The sequence below is a fragment of the Panthera onca genome, chromosome D4 (assembly GCF_046562875.1).
Source record: "Panthera onca isolate mPanOnc1 chromosome D4, mPanOnc1 haplotype 2, whole genome shotgun sequence".
Lineage (NCBI taxonomy): Eukaryota > Metazoa > Chordata > Mammalia > Carnivora > Felidae > Panthera > Panthera onca.
The window spans coordinates 45,111,287-45,129,357 of NC_138351.1; the positions used below are offsets into that span (position 1 = coordinate 45,111,287).

At 40.8% G+C, this 18,071-nt stretch overlaps 1 protein-coding gene across 4 annotated transcripts in view; it reads right to left on the reverse strand.

Moving 5' to 3' along the window:
- SLC24A2 (solute carrier family 24 member 2) overlaps positions 1-15,572 on the reverse strand; it is a 247,311-nt gene extending 231,739 nt beyond the window's left edge. Inside the window, exons 1-2 of one of the 4 annotated variants that reach the window (XM_060609677.3) lie at positions 15,377-15,572; positions 12,463-13,546 (exon numbers count right to left, since the gene is read on the reverse strand). In XM_060609677.3, the coding sequence (XP_060465660.1) occupies positions 12,463-13,392 (930 nt within the window). In that variant the 5' untranslated portion in view covers positions 13,393-13,546; positions 15,377-15,572. Of the gene's footprint in view, positions 1-12,462; positions 13,547-14,763; positions 14,881-15,142; positions 15,333-15,376 lie in introns of those variants that run through there. The other 3 variants (XM_060609680.3, XM_060609678.3, XM_060609679.3) reach the window with 3 other exon arrangements.
- Between the last annotated feature and the right edge of the window lie 2,499 nt (positions 15,573-18,071).

Below are 18,071 nucleotides of genomic sequence, written 5' to 3' on the forward strand. Positions count from 1 at the left end.
TATAAGAGATGGTGGGGACCTGGGAGATAAGCTAGTCTCTTTACTGTCAAAAAGGTGATGCTTGGGGCAAAGTGCCGGGACCAGGGTTAGACCACCACTGTGTGGGATGAAAAGGACATCATCTCTCCAGGCTTGGTACCTGCCAATGCAGATTCTGGGTGCATCGTTTAAAGCTGGAAGCATGGTATTACTATGGTCTGATGCCCACACCCTTTCCAACCCCACCAGTTTTTACCAGCACGAGAACCATGTCTGCATCATTTGGTTTACAAATCCAGCCTTTGAAAAAAAGGAAACCAACCTAATTGAAATGCAGCTTTGGTCTTCTCGCCAAGGTTCTGTTTTCCCCTGATTTCATCTCCCTGTTTCATCCGCATTTCTTTTCCACTCGATGACAAGCTCATTTGAGAAACAAGGATGAGTTGAGGCTCAGGGAGCCTTGTATCATGCTTTGATCTGCACCTTCCTTACCCTGCAATCAGTCTATGTCAGAGACCGAGAGCAAGACATAGCTTGGTATGTGCTCACATCTTAGGACTCCGCAGAAATCTGCATTGCTCAGAGGGTCAGTTACCCAACTGGACACGGACAGTGTGTGTGCTTGGGAGGAAGCTGAGACTACATATGGATCCAGCTCTAAATGGCTGAAACAGTCCCAATCATGAAAATCAGCATGCATTGGGGCGCCCGGGTGGCTCATTCCGTTAAGCATCTAACTCTTGGTTTCAGCTCAGGTCATGATCTCACACTTTGTGAGACCAAACCCTGTGGTGGACTCTGCACTGACAGCACAGAGCCTGCTTGGGATTTTCTCTTCCTCTCTCTCTGCTCCTCCCCCACTTGTGTGTATGTTCTGTCTCTCTGAGAAAGAGAGAAAGAAAGAAAGAAAGAAAGAAAGAGAAAAAGAGAGAGAGAGAGAGAGGAGGGAGGGAGAGAGGGAGGAAGGAAGGAAGGAAGGAGAAGAAAGAAAGAAAGAAAGAAAGAGAAAGAGAAAGAAAAAGAGAGAGAGGAGGGAGGGAGGGAGGAAGGAAGGAAGGAAGGAAGGAAGGAAGGAAGGAGAAAGAAGAAACAAGAAAAAGAAAGAAAATCAGCATGGATTTACATGCACATAATGGTCCCTGTGGATCCATTACTCTGAAACTCTAAATAGTCAATTATAAAAAGAAGAATTAGAGGATCACCACCAGCCAAAAGGGCACCCTGGTTGAATGGACAAAAGGCACCTCTTCCTCTGGGCAGCCACAGTCCCACACCAAAGCACACAGCTTGTCCAGGAGAGTGACATCTGAATTTCTGTCCCTATTCATCCCCTTGATCAGAAAGATGCCCTCGTGCAGTAAAATAGCACAGCTTTGCAGGGCAGCCCTGCTAAGAGGAAAAGGAGAAAAAAGAAATTTCTTAACATGATTCTATTTTTTAATCTCAGGTCACAACCCATTGGTGGGTTATGAAATTATTTTAGAGGGTTGCTATTTTTGACAGCATAGAAAACTCAAGAATAGGAAGTGCATCACACTTAGATTTTTATAAGTCTATATAAACACGCACAGGGGTGCCTGTGTGGCTCAGTCGGTTAAGCACCTGACTTCAGTTCAGGTCACGATCTCGTGGTTCAGAGTTTGAGCCCCGTGTCGGGCTCTGTGCTGACAGCTCAGTCTGCAGCCTGCTTTGGATTCTGCATCTCCGTCTCTCTCTGTCCTCCCCACTTGTGCTCTGCCTCTCTCTGTCTCAAAAATAAATAAACATTAAAAAAATGTTAATAAAAAATAAACATGCACACATGTATGTGTGCATGCATGCATTGCCTAACATAGTGGGTCAGAATGTAAAATATATTTCTTGGTGGGAGTCATGGTAAAAATATTTGGAAGTCACTGACTCAAGAGAGTCTAATACGAAATGTGAATCTGATTTGGAGGTTTGCTTTGTCTTTAATCCCAACTGTCCAGTGAAAAGCACTAGGAGGACGACCAGGCATTTAGGAGTCAGACCCAAGTTCAAATGCAGTTTAATACCACTAAATCGGGACCTCAGGCAATCACTTATGTTTTCTGACCCTCTGGTTCTTGACGTGCAGGTAGAGATGATCTCAATTTCAGAGTGTTGATGTAGTAAGGACCTGGTATTAAGCACATGCCCACTTTTCAGACCTCTCTCTTCTCTCGACTGTGTAGAGACCAGCATTCTAGGGATGCACATGTAGCTGCCAAGGTGGGTTTTCCCTGCCAGAAGCCACAAATGCTGAGCAGGTCGAGAATCCTGCAGTAAACTTCAAACAACTTTCTCCCATGCAAGTTATTCTCCTGTCTGGAAGAGCTACCTCTCACAACATGCTCAAGCAAAAATTACTGCTTGGCTGAGCCAGTAAATCATTTGTGTGAAAATGCTGCAGCTAAGCCCATTTAGTATCACTTTGGTGATACGGGTACGGTTAGAATCTGGTCTTCTGTTTTAGGTAAATGTACTAGGTTATTACTTTGACACAGTTAGAGTACTCCACATAGTATATACTAGAGCTTTCAAGGACAGAAATGACAAGCTGGAAGCAATCTTTTAGGTCATCTAGGTCAAGTCTCCCATTTTCCAGATGAAAAAATGGAGGTCTTAGGCGGTACAGGATCCCCCAAGGTCACATGGTCAGGGGCACATTCCAATCCTGGGAACCTCATCTCCCAACTCCTGAGCCCCAAGACCACCTTCTTCAAAATAATTCATTTTTTTTTTAAACAAAAAACACAAAAACCTCCTGGCTTTAGTTAGGTGTGGAATTGTAGAGAGGGAGGAAATCTAATGTTAGTGATTCTCAACATATACTTGTAAGACCTTTGAGACATCACAGAAAACTAAAAATGACATGAAGGACACCAGCAAACTGGCAACTTACTAAAAAAAATTAATTCTTGGGGCTCCTGGGTGGCTCCATCCGTTAAGCGTCTGACTCTTGATTTGGGCTCAGGTCGTGATCTCATGGTTTGTGAGATAGAGTCCCTGCACTGGGCTGGATCTGTGCTAACAGCATGGAGTCGGCCTCGGATTCTCTCTCCCTCTCTCTCTACTTCTCTCCTGCTCACATGTGCATGTGTGCGCGCTCTCTCTCAAAATAAGTATTTAAAAAAAAATTCTAGGGGCACCTGGGTGGCTCAGTCAGTTGAGCGTCTGACTTCAGCTCAGGTCATGATCTCGCAGTTTGTGACTTCAAGCCCTGCGTCAGGTTCAGAGCCTGGATCCTGCTTCTGTTCCTATGTCTCCCTCTCTCTCTGCTCCTCTCCCACTCATGCTCTCTATTCCTCTCTCAAAAATAAATAAACATTAAAAAATTATTCTTTAAAAAAAATTCTAAAGGTATTTTTAAAAATTAAAAAAAAATTATCAGTCTTTTCAAGACTCAACCTCCCAATTAATCAAAAAAACACAAATTAAAAACAACACAATATTGTTTCACTGTGAAAACACTAAAAATTATAATACCAAAACATTACCAAGTATGTTGCAATGTAGACAAAACTTTAAAAAGCTCGTAAACTTTGGGGTCTGACTTCAGCTCAGGTCATAACCTCACGGTCGTGGGTTTGAATCCTGCATTGGGCTCTGTGCTGACAGCTTAGAGCCTAGAACCTGCTTCAAATTCTGTGTCACCCGCTCCTTCTGCCCTCCCTTGTTCATGCTCTGTCTCTCTCAAAAAATAAATAAACATTAAAAAAACAAAAAGCTCATAAACTTTGATCCAGAATTTCTGCTTCTATGAAATCAGAAATTTGTAATACTATTTGTTGTAGCATTTTTTATAGTAGTGATATATTTGCAATAATTTAGATACGAAAACAACTTTCCATTTTACAGTAATACTAAACAATCAATTACATTTAACGACATGAGGAAATGCACATAAAAAGTGAAGTTAAAAAAAACCCGTTATATACTCAATGTAAGCTTAAAGTTATGTATATCGAATATCATTCCAATTTATTTTAGTACTTAAATATATGTGAATATGCATGTGTGTATATGTGTGCATGTGAGAAAAGTCTGGAAGAACACACACAAATGTGCAGAGTTATTTTTGGATGGTGCAATGGAGAGTTTATAGGCTATTTTAAATTTCTTATATTTTGATGTGTTTTTATAATCCTGTACAATAAATATATTGCTTTCTGTATTTGGTAAAAAATATTATTAAAAACAGGGAGGGGGACAGACAAAACATAAAAGACTCTTAAATATGGAGAACAAACAGAGGGTTTCTGGAGGGGTTGTGGGAGGGTGGATGGGCTAAATGGGTAAGAGGCATTAAGGAATCTACTCCTGAAATCATTGTTGCACTATATGTTAACTAACTTGGATGTAAATTTAAAAAAATTAAATTAAATTTTAAAAAGAACATAAAAAATATATTATTTAAAAGGCAAATTTACTGTGGCCCCATACAACTTTCTGTTAAAATTGCCTCCTAGATTTGACTCAAAATTTGCCAATGGTAGGATTTTTGTTGACGAAAATTATAGTAGTGATATATTTGCAATAATTTAGATATGAAAACATACTATTATAATGGTTAGGCTGCATGAAACACTCTGAGAGTACTCAATTAAAATTCTGTATCCATATCTCTTGTTACATGCATTATCTTTTGACAAACCCACAGTCTGAAACATATTTTTCTGACAATACACTGGACTTAATATTCAGAGAAACCGTTCTCAGTATATCATACCCCAAAAGATTGCATATTATATATTTTAATATATTTTTAAATTACCTACTTTTGCTAGTGAGGAATCAGGGATTTCTTAGAACCAAGAACATCAAGTAAGCACAAATCCAGAGGAGTCTGTATTGCTTTGCTCTTAAAGTACCTGCCATTCCCCAGTGGCTAAAGACGAGATTTTTAGAAGCTACAAACAAAGGCCTAGTAAAGAGGAAGTAATTCAGAGACCTCACCTCCCAATAAACTAGGAATGCTGAAGGGGTTACATTCCTAGTGGCTGAATAAAAGGAAAGGAAGAAAAAAAAAAACCCTGCCTAGCAAGGGGAAAGAGTAGGATGTGCCTATTTTGGTCTTGGTTTTGAGTGATATTGAAAAAAGAGAAAGACAGAAGAGTCTCCCTTAAGAATTTCTACCACTGGCTCACTCACATGGGTTTGGAGTCTGAATTCACACTACCTGGGTAGGAAAAAGTCAAACACTTAGGTTAGAATGGTTCCAAGTTGGTCGTGCTATCAGGCACTTGTTCCTCTCTAGAGGAACAGACTTAAAACCTAGGTCTCAATGACTTCCCAAGGGGAAAGCCCCAAGGAATAGGAGTTCACAGTTGTTGTTTTTTTTTTAACATGTATATTTATTTTTGAGAGACAGAGTACAAGTGGGGGAGGGGCAGAGAGAGAGGGAGAGAGAGAATCCCAAGCAGGCTCTACACTGACAGCAGTGAGCCCGATATGGGGCTCAAACTCACAAACCGGGAGATAATCACCTGCACCAAAGTTAGATGCTCAACCACCTGAGCCACCCAGGCACCCCTCAAAGATTTTTTTTAAAAATCACTAAATATGTAAGAAAGCAACTCCACATGGTCAAGAATCAATAACACAGCAAAATCAAACCTACAAGGATATGGTCACTAGGAATATCAATTATGAAATATAAATGTATTTAACATTTCTAAAGAATAAAAGAAGTCATTAAATGATTAAGTACTAGAAATAATGAAAGTCAACCTGACAGATATGAAAGAGCCACAGAAAACTTCTAGAAGTAAAAAATATAATAATTGATATTAGAAACTCAATGGACGAGGGGTACTTGGGTGGCTTATTTGGTTAAATGTCTGACTCTTGATTTCTGCTCAGGTCATGATCTCACAGTCATTAGATTGAGCCCTGCATCAGGCTCTGTGCTAGTCATGGGACCTGCTTAGGATTCTCTCTCCCACTCTCTCTGCCCCTCATCAGCTTACATGTGTGCATGCACATGCATGCACTCTGCCTCTCTCTCTCTCTCAAAAAAAAAAAAAAAACCTTAATGGATGAGCTTTACAGCAGATTAGACAAAACTGAAGAGAAAACTAGAAACTAGGAGGCTGATGTAAAGAAATGAGCTGAATGAGGAACAGAGATAGAAAAGAGGAGTAGTTATAAGACATAGAAAACAGGTTGAGATGGTATATCTATTTAATCAGAATTCTAGAAGATTGTAGGAAGAATGAAGGAGGTAAAGTCAAAATTGGTGGAATGCACTAGTTCCCAAATTCAGGAAGTCTAGTGAATAACAAATAGGGGATAAATAAGTGAGAAAACAAGACCTGACATAGAATAAGGAAAAGGCTGAACATCCAAAACAAAGAGAAAACCTTAAACATGGTCAAAAAGAAAAGACAGATTTCTTAGAAAGAAACAACATTTACACTGACAGCTTTTTGTTTCTTTTTCAACAGCAAAAATGGCAGTCAGATTGGCACCTAGGTGGCTTGGTTGGTTAAGTGTTTGACTCTTGGTATGAGCTCCAGTCATAGTCTCACCATTCATGAGATTGAGCCCGAGTCAGGCTCTGTGCTGACAACTCAGAGCCTGCTTGGAATTCTCTCTCTTCCCCTGGTCCCTACTCTTTCTCTCTGTCTCTCTCTCTCTCAAAATAAAGAAGTAAACATTTTTTTAAAAAATGGAAGTCAGAGACAGTAGAATATTATTTTCAAAGTAAGATGAGAAAATAATCTCCCACCCACACTATCTTTCAGGATTAAAAGTGAAATAAATCTGTAAGCAAATTTAAAAAAAGAGCATTTACTATTTAAGTGGATTCTTGCTAAAGGAACTTATAAAGAATGTAAGTCAGTAGAGGAAAAAACTCATAGCAAAAAGGTCTGAACTGAGAAGAAGAATGAGGAGGGAAGGGGCACCTGGGTGGCTCAGTCAGTTGAGCGTCCACCTTCAGCTCAGGTCATGATCTCGCAGTTTGTGGGTTTGAGCCCTGCATCCGGTTCTGTGATGACAGCTCGGAACCTGGAGACTGCTTTGTTTTCTGTGCCCCCCCCCCCCTCTGTTCCTCTCCCACTTGCACTCTGTCTCTCTCTCTCTCTCTCAAAAATAAATAAAGATTAAAAAAAAAGAATAAGGAGGGAAAAAGCTGGTAAAAACATGGATAAACCTAAAAACATTGATGGTATAATGACAATGTCTAATTTGTAGGGGTTAAAAAGTGGTTATACCTCAATAAAGCTGTTATAAAACATAAAGATAGATCTTATTAAATCATGGACTGTGAATCATATACACATTAAAATTCATAGGCAACACTAAAAAAATAGAAATGGAGTATATAAATTCCAAACAATTAAAGGGAAAAAATTTAGGAAAAAAATTCAATGCCCCTTCTCCAAAAAAGGTGAGAAAAAATTATAAAAAGAAACAGATCAGAATAAATACAAAGTATAAACTAACATAATAGAGAAGAATCCAAATGGTACAGTAATCACAATCTATGTAAATAAACTAAATTTTCCAGTTACAAGATAATGATTGTCAAACTAATTAAATAAAATATAGCTATATTCAGTTTACTAGAGACTTATTTAAAACAAAAGAAGGTTGGAAATGAAAGAATGGAAAAACAAAAACAGTCAAATCCCCACTAAAGATGTACAGGCCTCCTCAACAACAAAAGAACAGCTTAACATAACAATCCCATTCCTTGTTAATGTTCAAATACAAATTATCTGGTTTTACCAAAAAGAGAGAGACAGGCAGAAAAGGAAAGAAAAGGGGAGGAGAGGTGGTGGGAGGTGGGAGGAGAAAGGGACAAAGGAGGAAGGGAGGAAGGAAAGGAAGTGGTGGTAAATCCTTGCTCTCAACACAAACTTTAGGTCTTCTCTTGCTGAAGAAATCACAGCAGCAAGGATGAAAAGCCAAAGGCAATCTGAATTCTATGCACTAAAATCTGCTGAGCTTTCTGGGTGTGTTGAAATGCCTGTTCACTCTCTGAATCACATGCAGTCACTGAAGGGTTTGCTTTTTATATAAGTAGAAGGAAACAAAACAAGGAAAAGAGCACCATGCTGTATCCCCAGATAAACATACTACATCCACAGACATCTAAGCCAGTTAAGAATTTTAATGCCTAAATTTTCTTTCTTGTGAGAAGAACAGAGAGTCTCCAAGTCTACCGTATTATTTATTATAAGGATGATCTTACCTTTCCTTCCTTAAAGTTTGCACATTAATTTTACTAACTTATTTACGAGGTGTGGAGGGGAAACAAAGGTTGAATATATAACATCTTCTGTGCTGTAAGTAAGCTTGGACCTACACATTTGTATTGATAAAACTATTCATGGTTTAGCACCTTAAAAGAAATACTTCACCTTGTGAGGAAGATTTATAATATGGTTTCAATTCCCTTTTTCTCATGAACATTAATAACAATTGGAACTGTAAAAACTCTATTTACAAACCACTTTTCAGGATCAAAGCACCTAAATTACTAAATAGCCTACTCTTCAACTATCCAGCTTTAAGCATCTTTATTTAGACCATTCCCTTCATTAGAACTGGGCTGAGTTGCTGTCAGATTATAATGCCAAGTCTAAGAAGAAGCTAAGTACCATGGACAGCTGCTTTCTAGGCCAATGACAGCCTAGCACCAGAACAGATCAAGGGACCTCAGCAGCCAGGCCAGGAGCACAGCAAAATGCTCTGGATGCCCTGAGACTCCACTGCTTTATATCTTGCAGGAATCAAAGTCATTCCTGACCAGCTATGGAGTGTTTTTTAGAAGAGAGTCCTAATCATTTATAAATAAGAGTACCTTTAAAACAAAAATCTCTGCTAAGCATAGATAACCCCATAACGGCCTACTTATTTCAAGCAAAATCCCACAACAAAATTTCAGGACAATAAACAAATTTGGAGATTTTCTTGGAGTTTATGATAATACCTGACCTGCATTGTTCACCATATGTAAGCTACGGCTTACAAATATCACACTATGACAAATATTATACGCCCCTAAGGGAGACAATGACCTGTGTGAATGCCAGTCTTCAAAAAATGTCAAATTCTTAAATTTAAAATAATTTATGGGGCTCAGTAGGTTAAGCATCTGACTCTTGATTTCGGCTCAGGTCATGATCTCATGGTTCCTGGGTTCAAGTCCCACATAGGGCTCTGCACTGGGATTCTGCTTGGGATTCTCTTTCTCCCTCTCTCTCTCTGCCCCCCCTCCCCAAATAAATAAATAAACATTAAAAAGTACCTTATTTTGATTCACTTTTAAGAACAGAAAGCAAAAGGAAAGGAACTAACATTTAATGAACAACCCACATCTGCCAAGGACTCTGTTAGCTGCTTAGCATTCGTTTCTTCATTTAATAATTTTCCCAATTTCATGAAGCAGGCACTGTTATTTTCATGTCCAATTTAGGAAACTGAGGCTAAGAGAGTTAATGGAACTTCTCTAAGATCACAGGCCTGATTATACACTGGGGTCAAAACCTTTTTTTTTTCCTCTGAGTCAATGCCCCAGGTCTATTTACCCTGTCATAATACTACACAACTTTTTAAAAAAGGATAACATTATCCCTAAAAGAAATAATAGTAATAACAAATTAAAAAAACCACACACAGGGTGTAAAAATTAAATGAGATGAGAAACTATTACTGTCACTATGAAAAAACATGCCAGTTCACATTTTTCCACGCTTCACAGTTGCCTCCATGGCACACATTATCAATAATGGAACCAAATTAGGATTTGAACAACATTCCAATGGTAGGATATAAATCAAAACTTCAACTTGTCTATGAAACAAGTAGTTTCCAAAACAGTTTAACACAAAGAGCCCAGCAGAGTTGATTTTTTAGCAAGAAGCACTGATGATTTGTACAAGAATATCTACAATATGTTTCCTCTAGTTCCTCAAACTCCCCTGCTCGATAATTGTACAAATAAGACCATGAACACATGCTCACTATTTTGCTTCCTAAATTCTTTTGCATCACATTCCTTTCTATGAAGACCTCATTGGAATTGCATTTGGTTTAGCGTCTTTTTTCTGAGTGTTCTGATGTTATCAGAAGCACTGACTTCTGTAGGATAGTTGGGATATGCAGTCAGAAAACAACTCTGCAAAAAGAAAACTAGATAACCACACTCAAGGACTCATCCTTCTTTGGGACACGTTATGTTCAATGCTTGGGCAGCAAAGCCTCCATAAGATTCTGAAATCAGGCACAGGACACAGACCAACTGCTGAAAAAAAAAATCCAACAATACTTCCAAAGTGAAATTGGCAAAGTGAAATTTCCAGAAGGAAATCACACATCAATACACACTGTTCCACCTAAACATGTGTTCTAGCATTTTTGAGGAACACCAAACAAGACATAGCTATGTTTAAAGAAAAATCCTACTCCCATGATAATTTATAGTTCAATTTAGTTACTGAATGCCAAAAGAAGAAATAGTGATTAAAAGGAATAAATTAAAGCTATATAGTGCAAAAAGGGGAAATAATACAATGAACACATTTTGGGGGGAAATCAGAAACAGGAGAAATAGACATGAACATAATCTGCTTTCTTTTAAAAAATGCACAAGATTAAGAATAGCACAAAATTACGGATTTGAATAACAACTGTTAAGGAATGTCAGCCTAAGTTGCTGAATTTTAAATATCATAAAGATGACAAGACAGTCACCTACTATAGTAGGTAAAGATACTGCCAGAGCTACTTTAATGAGTGGTTTACAATAGATTAAATACTGCCTGTAAGCTGTATTTAAAAAGTTATTCCCAAATGCAGAGAACCAGCTCCTCCTCCAATCAGAATACAAAATCCCCCTGCGATCTTAAATACACTACTGGATTGCTCTGCAAGTGCAAGTTCCTTTTTCATAAATGTTGTCAATATAACCTTCAGCAGAATCTGTGATTAAGTTAATGAAGTTCCACTGTTGTGTAACAAAACACAAATCTACCGAGCCTTCGAAAAGACTTTTTACCCTTGATGTGCCCAGGATATTTATAAGACACCAAATCATTTCCTTGCCTCTAACAAATATGCCTTTCCCTTGGCAATTGTTCAGTACTCTAACTGGAATAAACACATAGATTAATAATGCAAACTGCTCAAATGAGCAGTCCAGCTTGAGAGATCATCCTTTGGCTACAAAATTAGAGCAGGGAGAGGGGTCCAATGATGCCCTCAAGGATATGTACTCAGTTCTCACATCTGAATGCTTACTTGCCATGTCTACTGCTAAATGTTTTTTTTTTCTTTTACTACAGTTGCTAACAACCATACACTGAGTGAAATGTCAGAAAAATACAGTAGAAAACATTTTTCTTTTACATGTAATACACAGGAACATGAATAGTGGGTTTTTTTTGTTTGTTTTTGTTTTTTACTGCACTTTGCTTAAATGTCTGGCTGCTACAGAACATGATGGATGGTCATCCAACCTGAACATAAAGGAATTATATCAAATGAATATTTTTTTCATTTTGGACAAAATATCTCACCCTCCAGTCAACATCTGTTTTTTGCATACACGAGAATTTCCCCAGATGCTAGTATGAAAAATCTGCATATGTATTTTGGTTTTCTGTTTAAAATCACATTCAGAGACAACATTCCAATGTTAGGATATAAATCAAAACTTCATTACTATACTTAACATAAAAATTGTATTGATGTTGCTTACCCATTATTTTAAAAAACTAGTTCACATTTTTGTAGATCAATTTATTCTCAGCCCTATACCAGTTTGCTCACCACCCGCATGGAAGGATGGCCACTCTTATCATTAAAACTCCCTCAAACTCCACTGTAAAATTATTTTGGGTCATGTTTATCATACCATGTAAAATGGGCCATCAAGCTATGGAGGCAGCAGGGCTTGGCAATGACTCCGTTTCATGGATCCTGACCAGCTTCTGGTCAAGTGATCTGAAGATTATTGTGTGGATCAAGAAAAATAGCTATGACCACGCTAATAACCAGTCCTTCTGGGCCCTGCTGTTGCCCTAAAGGCACAGCACTGGTTGCACAGACTTTCTTCCTTAAATGTCTTCAAAGAGATGGTTCTTGATCATTTTCATGTGCCTACTTGAAAAAAAAAAAATACCTGCAATTTTCTAGGCTACATACACATACTTTCCCATGAAAATTAAATTACTCACAAAAATCATTGTGCCTACTTTCAGAGGTAAATAACTGCTGAGTCCACACTGGGACACTTACATAACCTATATTTATAAATGTTTTACTCTGAAGCAAGTAGCTTGAGAATTTAGAAGGTATCTACAAAAATATCCCGAAAATACGTTTTCCCCCTGCCATCAGTCTGGCTACCACAGAACTGCAGAAAGCACTCTGCTATCATCTATAGCCTAAAACATCATCACATTAAAAAAGTGGTAGATCTCCAAAACAATGGTTCAGAATATTAAATAAACAACCACCACCACCAACCTTTGCTTGGGCCTCTGGTGCTGTCACTTTGACGACTTTATTGCGATTTATCATTTGCTTCACCCATCTTTCTACTTGGACGTTGAATTTCATGAAAACCACATAGCCAAAATAAGCTGTTAAGAGAAGCAAGCTTTCCCACCACATGATCACATTATCCAGGAAAAATATGATCAGCATGATCAAGTCAACGATGTAGAAGGACACATCCCGAAAGAGCGGCCACCATGTCAGGTTTAAGATTTCTCTAGAAAACAGAGCACACATGCCAATAACGAAAAGGATATTGAACACTGCTGAGCCCACGATTGTGCCTATGCCAACATTGCTGTGAGCAATAAACACCCCTATGAGAGATGTAAAAAGTTCTGGGGCCGAGCCCCCAGCAGCCATAAAGGTGGCTCCAGCCACATCATCAGAGATGCCCAATTTCTCAGTGATGACAGTTAAAGAAGGAACAAAGAACTCATCACAGACGATGGCTAAAGCTATGAACATGTAGATCATTCCAATGACATGGAGAATGATGGCGCCTTTCCTTCGCTCCTCGAGGGAAAAGATGTCTCTTGGGTAGTCTCCTTGGGCATGATCTGTTGTATTCTCGGATTTGCCTTCCTGAGAAAGAGGTGGCTGTGGAGTATAATCCAGAATCTTGTCATTCAAATCTAAGAGAGTTCTTTGATGGTAACCGTGTGCTACCTTAGGGCCACTTGCGCCAACGGCCTCTTCCGTATTCTTTGTCTCTGTCTCAGAAAAGGCACTGATTGAAAATGAGACAGTGCTAATGGCTACTAGGCCCAGGAAAAGGCCTACGATTCGAATTAACTTCAGTTTTTTCCTGACACTATAATGTCTCCTGTAGCCAGACAGTGACTTATCCAAACACCATTTCTCAAGGAAAGTGATGGCAGTGCTTTGGTGCAGATCCATCCTGGGTCTTCTGGGGATGTGGTGGTCTTCAAAGTGGAGACTTAACCAGATGGCTCTCTCATACTTTTCTTCACTTTATAGTCAACGGTGCGTGTGGGGCACGTTCACAATCAGAGAATCTTACGCTTCGCAGGAAATATTTTCGACATTTATGCTTAAATAAAAATTAAAACAAGGATAAGTAAATCACAAAATCATAGGTCTCTTCTACAAAAAGAGCTCTGCAAGTACGATGAAGTCCTATCCTGTGTTTGACCTTGGGTAATTTACTTAATTTCTCTGTGCCTCAGTTTCCCTATCTCAGAAATAAGAACAATTATGGCACCTCCCACCAAGGATTGCTTTGAGGGGGAGGCACATAGAATAAGATGTGGCACACAGTGAGCACTTACGATCATGTATTTATAAACTCAAACATTTTAGTAAATCCAGTGTTAACCTATGTGGATGTGCGTTAAATATAAAAAATTTATAGATGGAAATCTATCAGTTTATCCCACCTTTAATCATGTAACAAATAACCTCTCCGTGATATAACACTTCTTTTAGAACTAAGTACTCGACAACCAATAATTATTCATTATGTTTTCTTTTAGTCCAATTATATAATTCCAGTTAAAGGCACACTTTTCTGATTTAATCTATCATTTGAAAGCACTGAGTGTCGGAGGAGATAGTCCCTCTTTTCCTGTACACATAAGGATTTCAGCATCTTATTGTTCATGAAAAGCCTCTCCTAGGTCTGATGCAGAAAAATGACCCTTTAAAAATTTAAGTTTACAGAAGAATGTTCTGGTGACACAAACTGTCTTCCCTAAACGTCTTTATTATATTATTTTCAGCTAAAGCTTATTTTTAAAAACAACCTTTAGTCATGTAAAAGAGACAACATAGTAAAACAAACAACTCCTAATAAGTAGGTTATTTTTAGAGACTGAATGTGTATTTCATAAACAATATACAAGTTGCAGCAATGCCTCTGTCCACAAAATCTGCCAAAAATAGCCCCAACACTGAGTCTTCTAGTAGGTTAGATATCCAAGCAGTTTTCATTATCCCACAGAGATGGGTAAAATATCTAGACATGACAGAGGATATTCTGAAGGTTCCCATTTAAATTTTTCTTTAACAACACTGTTGTTGCTGCTTTCTATATCAACGATTTCATTTTACAGGCTCGCTGAGATCATCTCAGGTGTAAAATAAGCTAATTAAACACACGCCAGTTAAACACTGAGATTAGCTGGAGCTCAGGTTTGCAGAGCAGAGCAAGAACACAAGTCAAACCAGGCTAAGATGCTGCTACCCATCACAGAGATTCTCGGCTGGCTGCAGATGTCGACGCTTAGCACCAAAGATTAAGCGACTCACAGCGCTCCGGGGATTGTCACAATGCCTGGCCAGGGCCACCAACAGGGCAGGGACAGACTCGACTCTCAGGGTGCAGGATCAGCTCCAGCGACCCGGCTCCACCTGCAAGCCAGCCGCTTCGCCCCAAGGAAGCTGCCTCCGCCGGGGAAGTGCACCCCCAGCCGCGCCCCAACTTTGCCTTTTGTGGTCCCAAACTTTCCCTGGTGGGCTAACAGGAAAATAAAACTAAAGGACAGGCACCCCGCTAGCGAGCGGGGATAGAGCTTGGGAAGGCGCTTGGCCCGCATCTCCCCGAATCGTTAGTGGGTGGGTTGGGGAAGGGGAGCGTCCCTCTGCAAGTCTACCCCGACGGCAGGCCCTGCCCCGCCGCGCCACCCACCTCCGAGGCGGAAGCCAGGGCAGTCGGCGTCGGGAAAGCAGGGGCTCGGAAACTGCGCCCCGGAGCGGAGAGAGTTAGCTAACTCCTTGCGGGGCCTGGGGCACCCACGTCCACCGCGGAGCCACCTGTGAGCCTGCGGTGCTGCAGCGGGATGCGCGCAACCGGATCCGGGGACAACGACCACTGCGGCCACCGAACCTGGACACTGGCGGGGACTCGGTCGCCCGCACTTACCGGGAACCGCCAGGAGAACGCGAACGCGGCGGGGGGGCCCGAGCGCGACCCTCCGCTCCGGTCCGCTGCCTTCTCTGGCCCTCCGCCTCCCTGGTCCGAGGCCCGGTCTCCGGCTCCGGCTCGCGCTCGCCTCCGCTCTCGCCGGCCAGGGCTGGGCTCGGGAGGAGACTGAGCCTCAGCGAGCGCCGCGCGCCGCCTCTGGTGCTGCCCGGCCCCCGCCGGCCCCTCCCTCTCGTCTCTGCGCGGGGAGCGTGGCCGCAGCGCGCTCAGCTCCCGCGCCCTCCGCCCCACGCCTCCCGCGCGCAGAGGCTACGCCGGCAGCCGTCTCTTAGGAGATTTCTCTGCAGTGGGGACGGGGGTCAGGATTTGCAGGCGAGCAAGGACAGAGAGGAGAAATCGTACAGGTCGGTGACGCGCCTGATTCCCAAAGCCTGAAAGTGCTGCCAACTTTGGGGTTATCTATGCCGGGCACCTCCTCTCCCAATTATCTGCAAAAAGTGACAGCAGTCACATATTTCTTTAGGAGGCCATGTAGTGTATAATGGTGGAAAAGGCGGGTAGTGAAAAGGCATAAAGGCCTGCAGGGCTGTGTGTTCAGGCCCAGGGTTCCTGAAGTCTAAGGTTTGGAAGGTTGAGACCCTGAAGGGACTTGGGTCTTACAGACTGACTTTTCATTTAATGGGTGATGAAATAGAGACCCACGACACAGTGTCATTTTGAGTCACGGGGTTGAAATGCTGGCATCTGGACTCCCTGCCCAGTGCTCTTTCCTGCCCTGTTTGGAAAGCAAGATTACCCGGACCACAAGTAATTGAGCCCGCCTTTTTGGGGATTAGAGGCAAGAATCTGGGCTACAGAGTTGAAGAAGGTGAGACGAACAGGTTACTGAGGGAAGCCCCTTTTTAGCCAGCCCTGCGACCACCACCAAAACTGTCCAGAGGTCCCCCAAGGAAAAACATTTGGGGCTTTCACCTCACCGTTTGCTACTCCTCACCCTCCACGCTCCTCCTGTTTTCTTAGAGAAAGAAGGTTTCATGCCTTCCTGAGACTGGGGGATGGTCCTCATATCTAGAAAGCTCACTACCTCTGATTTTGACTAAAATCCTATCCTCAGGCCTGTACACTTACGCTTGATAAGTCAAGAGAAGCCTCGGGAACTTACAAATTCCTTTTTCTCCCATCAAAACCAGGCATTTAAGACTACTGTCTTGCTAAGGATTTCAGGGTCCTATTTTGGAAGTCATAGGCTGAACTTTTAAAATCTTTACTTTTTATTTTGGAAATTTCAGACACGTGCAATTGTAAGAGAATAGTGTAATGAACCAACATGTGGCCATCACCCAGCTTAAACAGTTGGCAAGTCATGGCCAACCGTGTGTCATCTATCCCTCTTTTTCGTGTGCCATCATTTTACTTTATTTTTATTTTATTTTTCTAAGTAGGCTCCAGTGTGGAGCCCAACATGGGGCTTGAACTCACCACCCTGAGATCAAGACCTGAGCTGAGATCAAGAGGCCAACGATTAACTGACCGAGTAACCCAGCCATCCTCCTGTGCCATCATTTTAAAGCAAATCTCAGACATATTGTTTTATCTATAAATATTTACAGAAAGCAAGGAAGCTATCAACCACTACTAGGGTTGTGTCGAAAAGACTGAAGAATCAGTTAAAATAGACTCCCACTGGGCAAGGATGGGTCATTTTGAGCATCAAAACTGGTAATAATTGAATTGTTTTAAACACATCAAATATGATTATAAGTTCCTAACGACTCTCAAGCAACTCGATTGGTCACTGTTGAGAGATAAAAGGGAATGAATTCATTATTTTGAAGCTGTTTTAGAAAAAAGAAAATAACCATGCATTTATTCCACCTTTTTTATTCAAAATAGACTTCAGGGTAACCAATTAGGCTATACTTTTACCCTGCCTTTGTCTTTGTTTTTCTGGTCTAACATGTAACATTCTCTGATGCAGTGGGTGCCTCTGGCTACAATGGGGGAAGAGTGCAGGGGGCAGGGGTATCTTCTATGTAAGTTTCTGCATAAGAGAAAAAGATTGTGATATATTTTTAGAAATATTCCTATAATTGGGGCAACTGGGTGGGTCAGTTGGTTAAGCCTCTGACTTTGGCTCAGCTCACAATCTCGTGGTTCATGAGTTGGAGCCCCACATCCGGCTCTGTGATGACCGCTCAGAGCCTGGAGCCTGCTTCAGATTCTGTATCTCCCTCTCTCTGCCCCTCCCCTGCTTGCTCTTTGTCTCTCTCTCTCTCTCTCTCTCATAAATAAAAACATATAAAAAATGTAAAGAAATATTCCTCTGACCATAAAAAGCCAACTCTTTATTTTTAGAAACCTGCATAAGTACAAACCTGAGTTGGCATTCTATTTACCCTTTTATTAACTGCGATTTCTTTGAACATAAGAGTTTATAGGAATCCTTGGTAATTACTAGTTAAGAATGTTGAGCTCTTATAATTCTGGAGGGGAGCCTTTCAAAACTCAACAACAAATTTTGAAAGGCGTGGGATCATCCTTACACTAAAATGGGAGTTTTAATATAAAAATGCCAAAGGGAGAAAGGAACCAGGTTCTGGTTCAAGATGTCGATGACACAAGAGGATGGTGAACTCACCTCCTCCCAGGAAATCGCTGAATCTACAGCTACATGGGGAACAATTTCTTCTGAAAA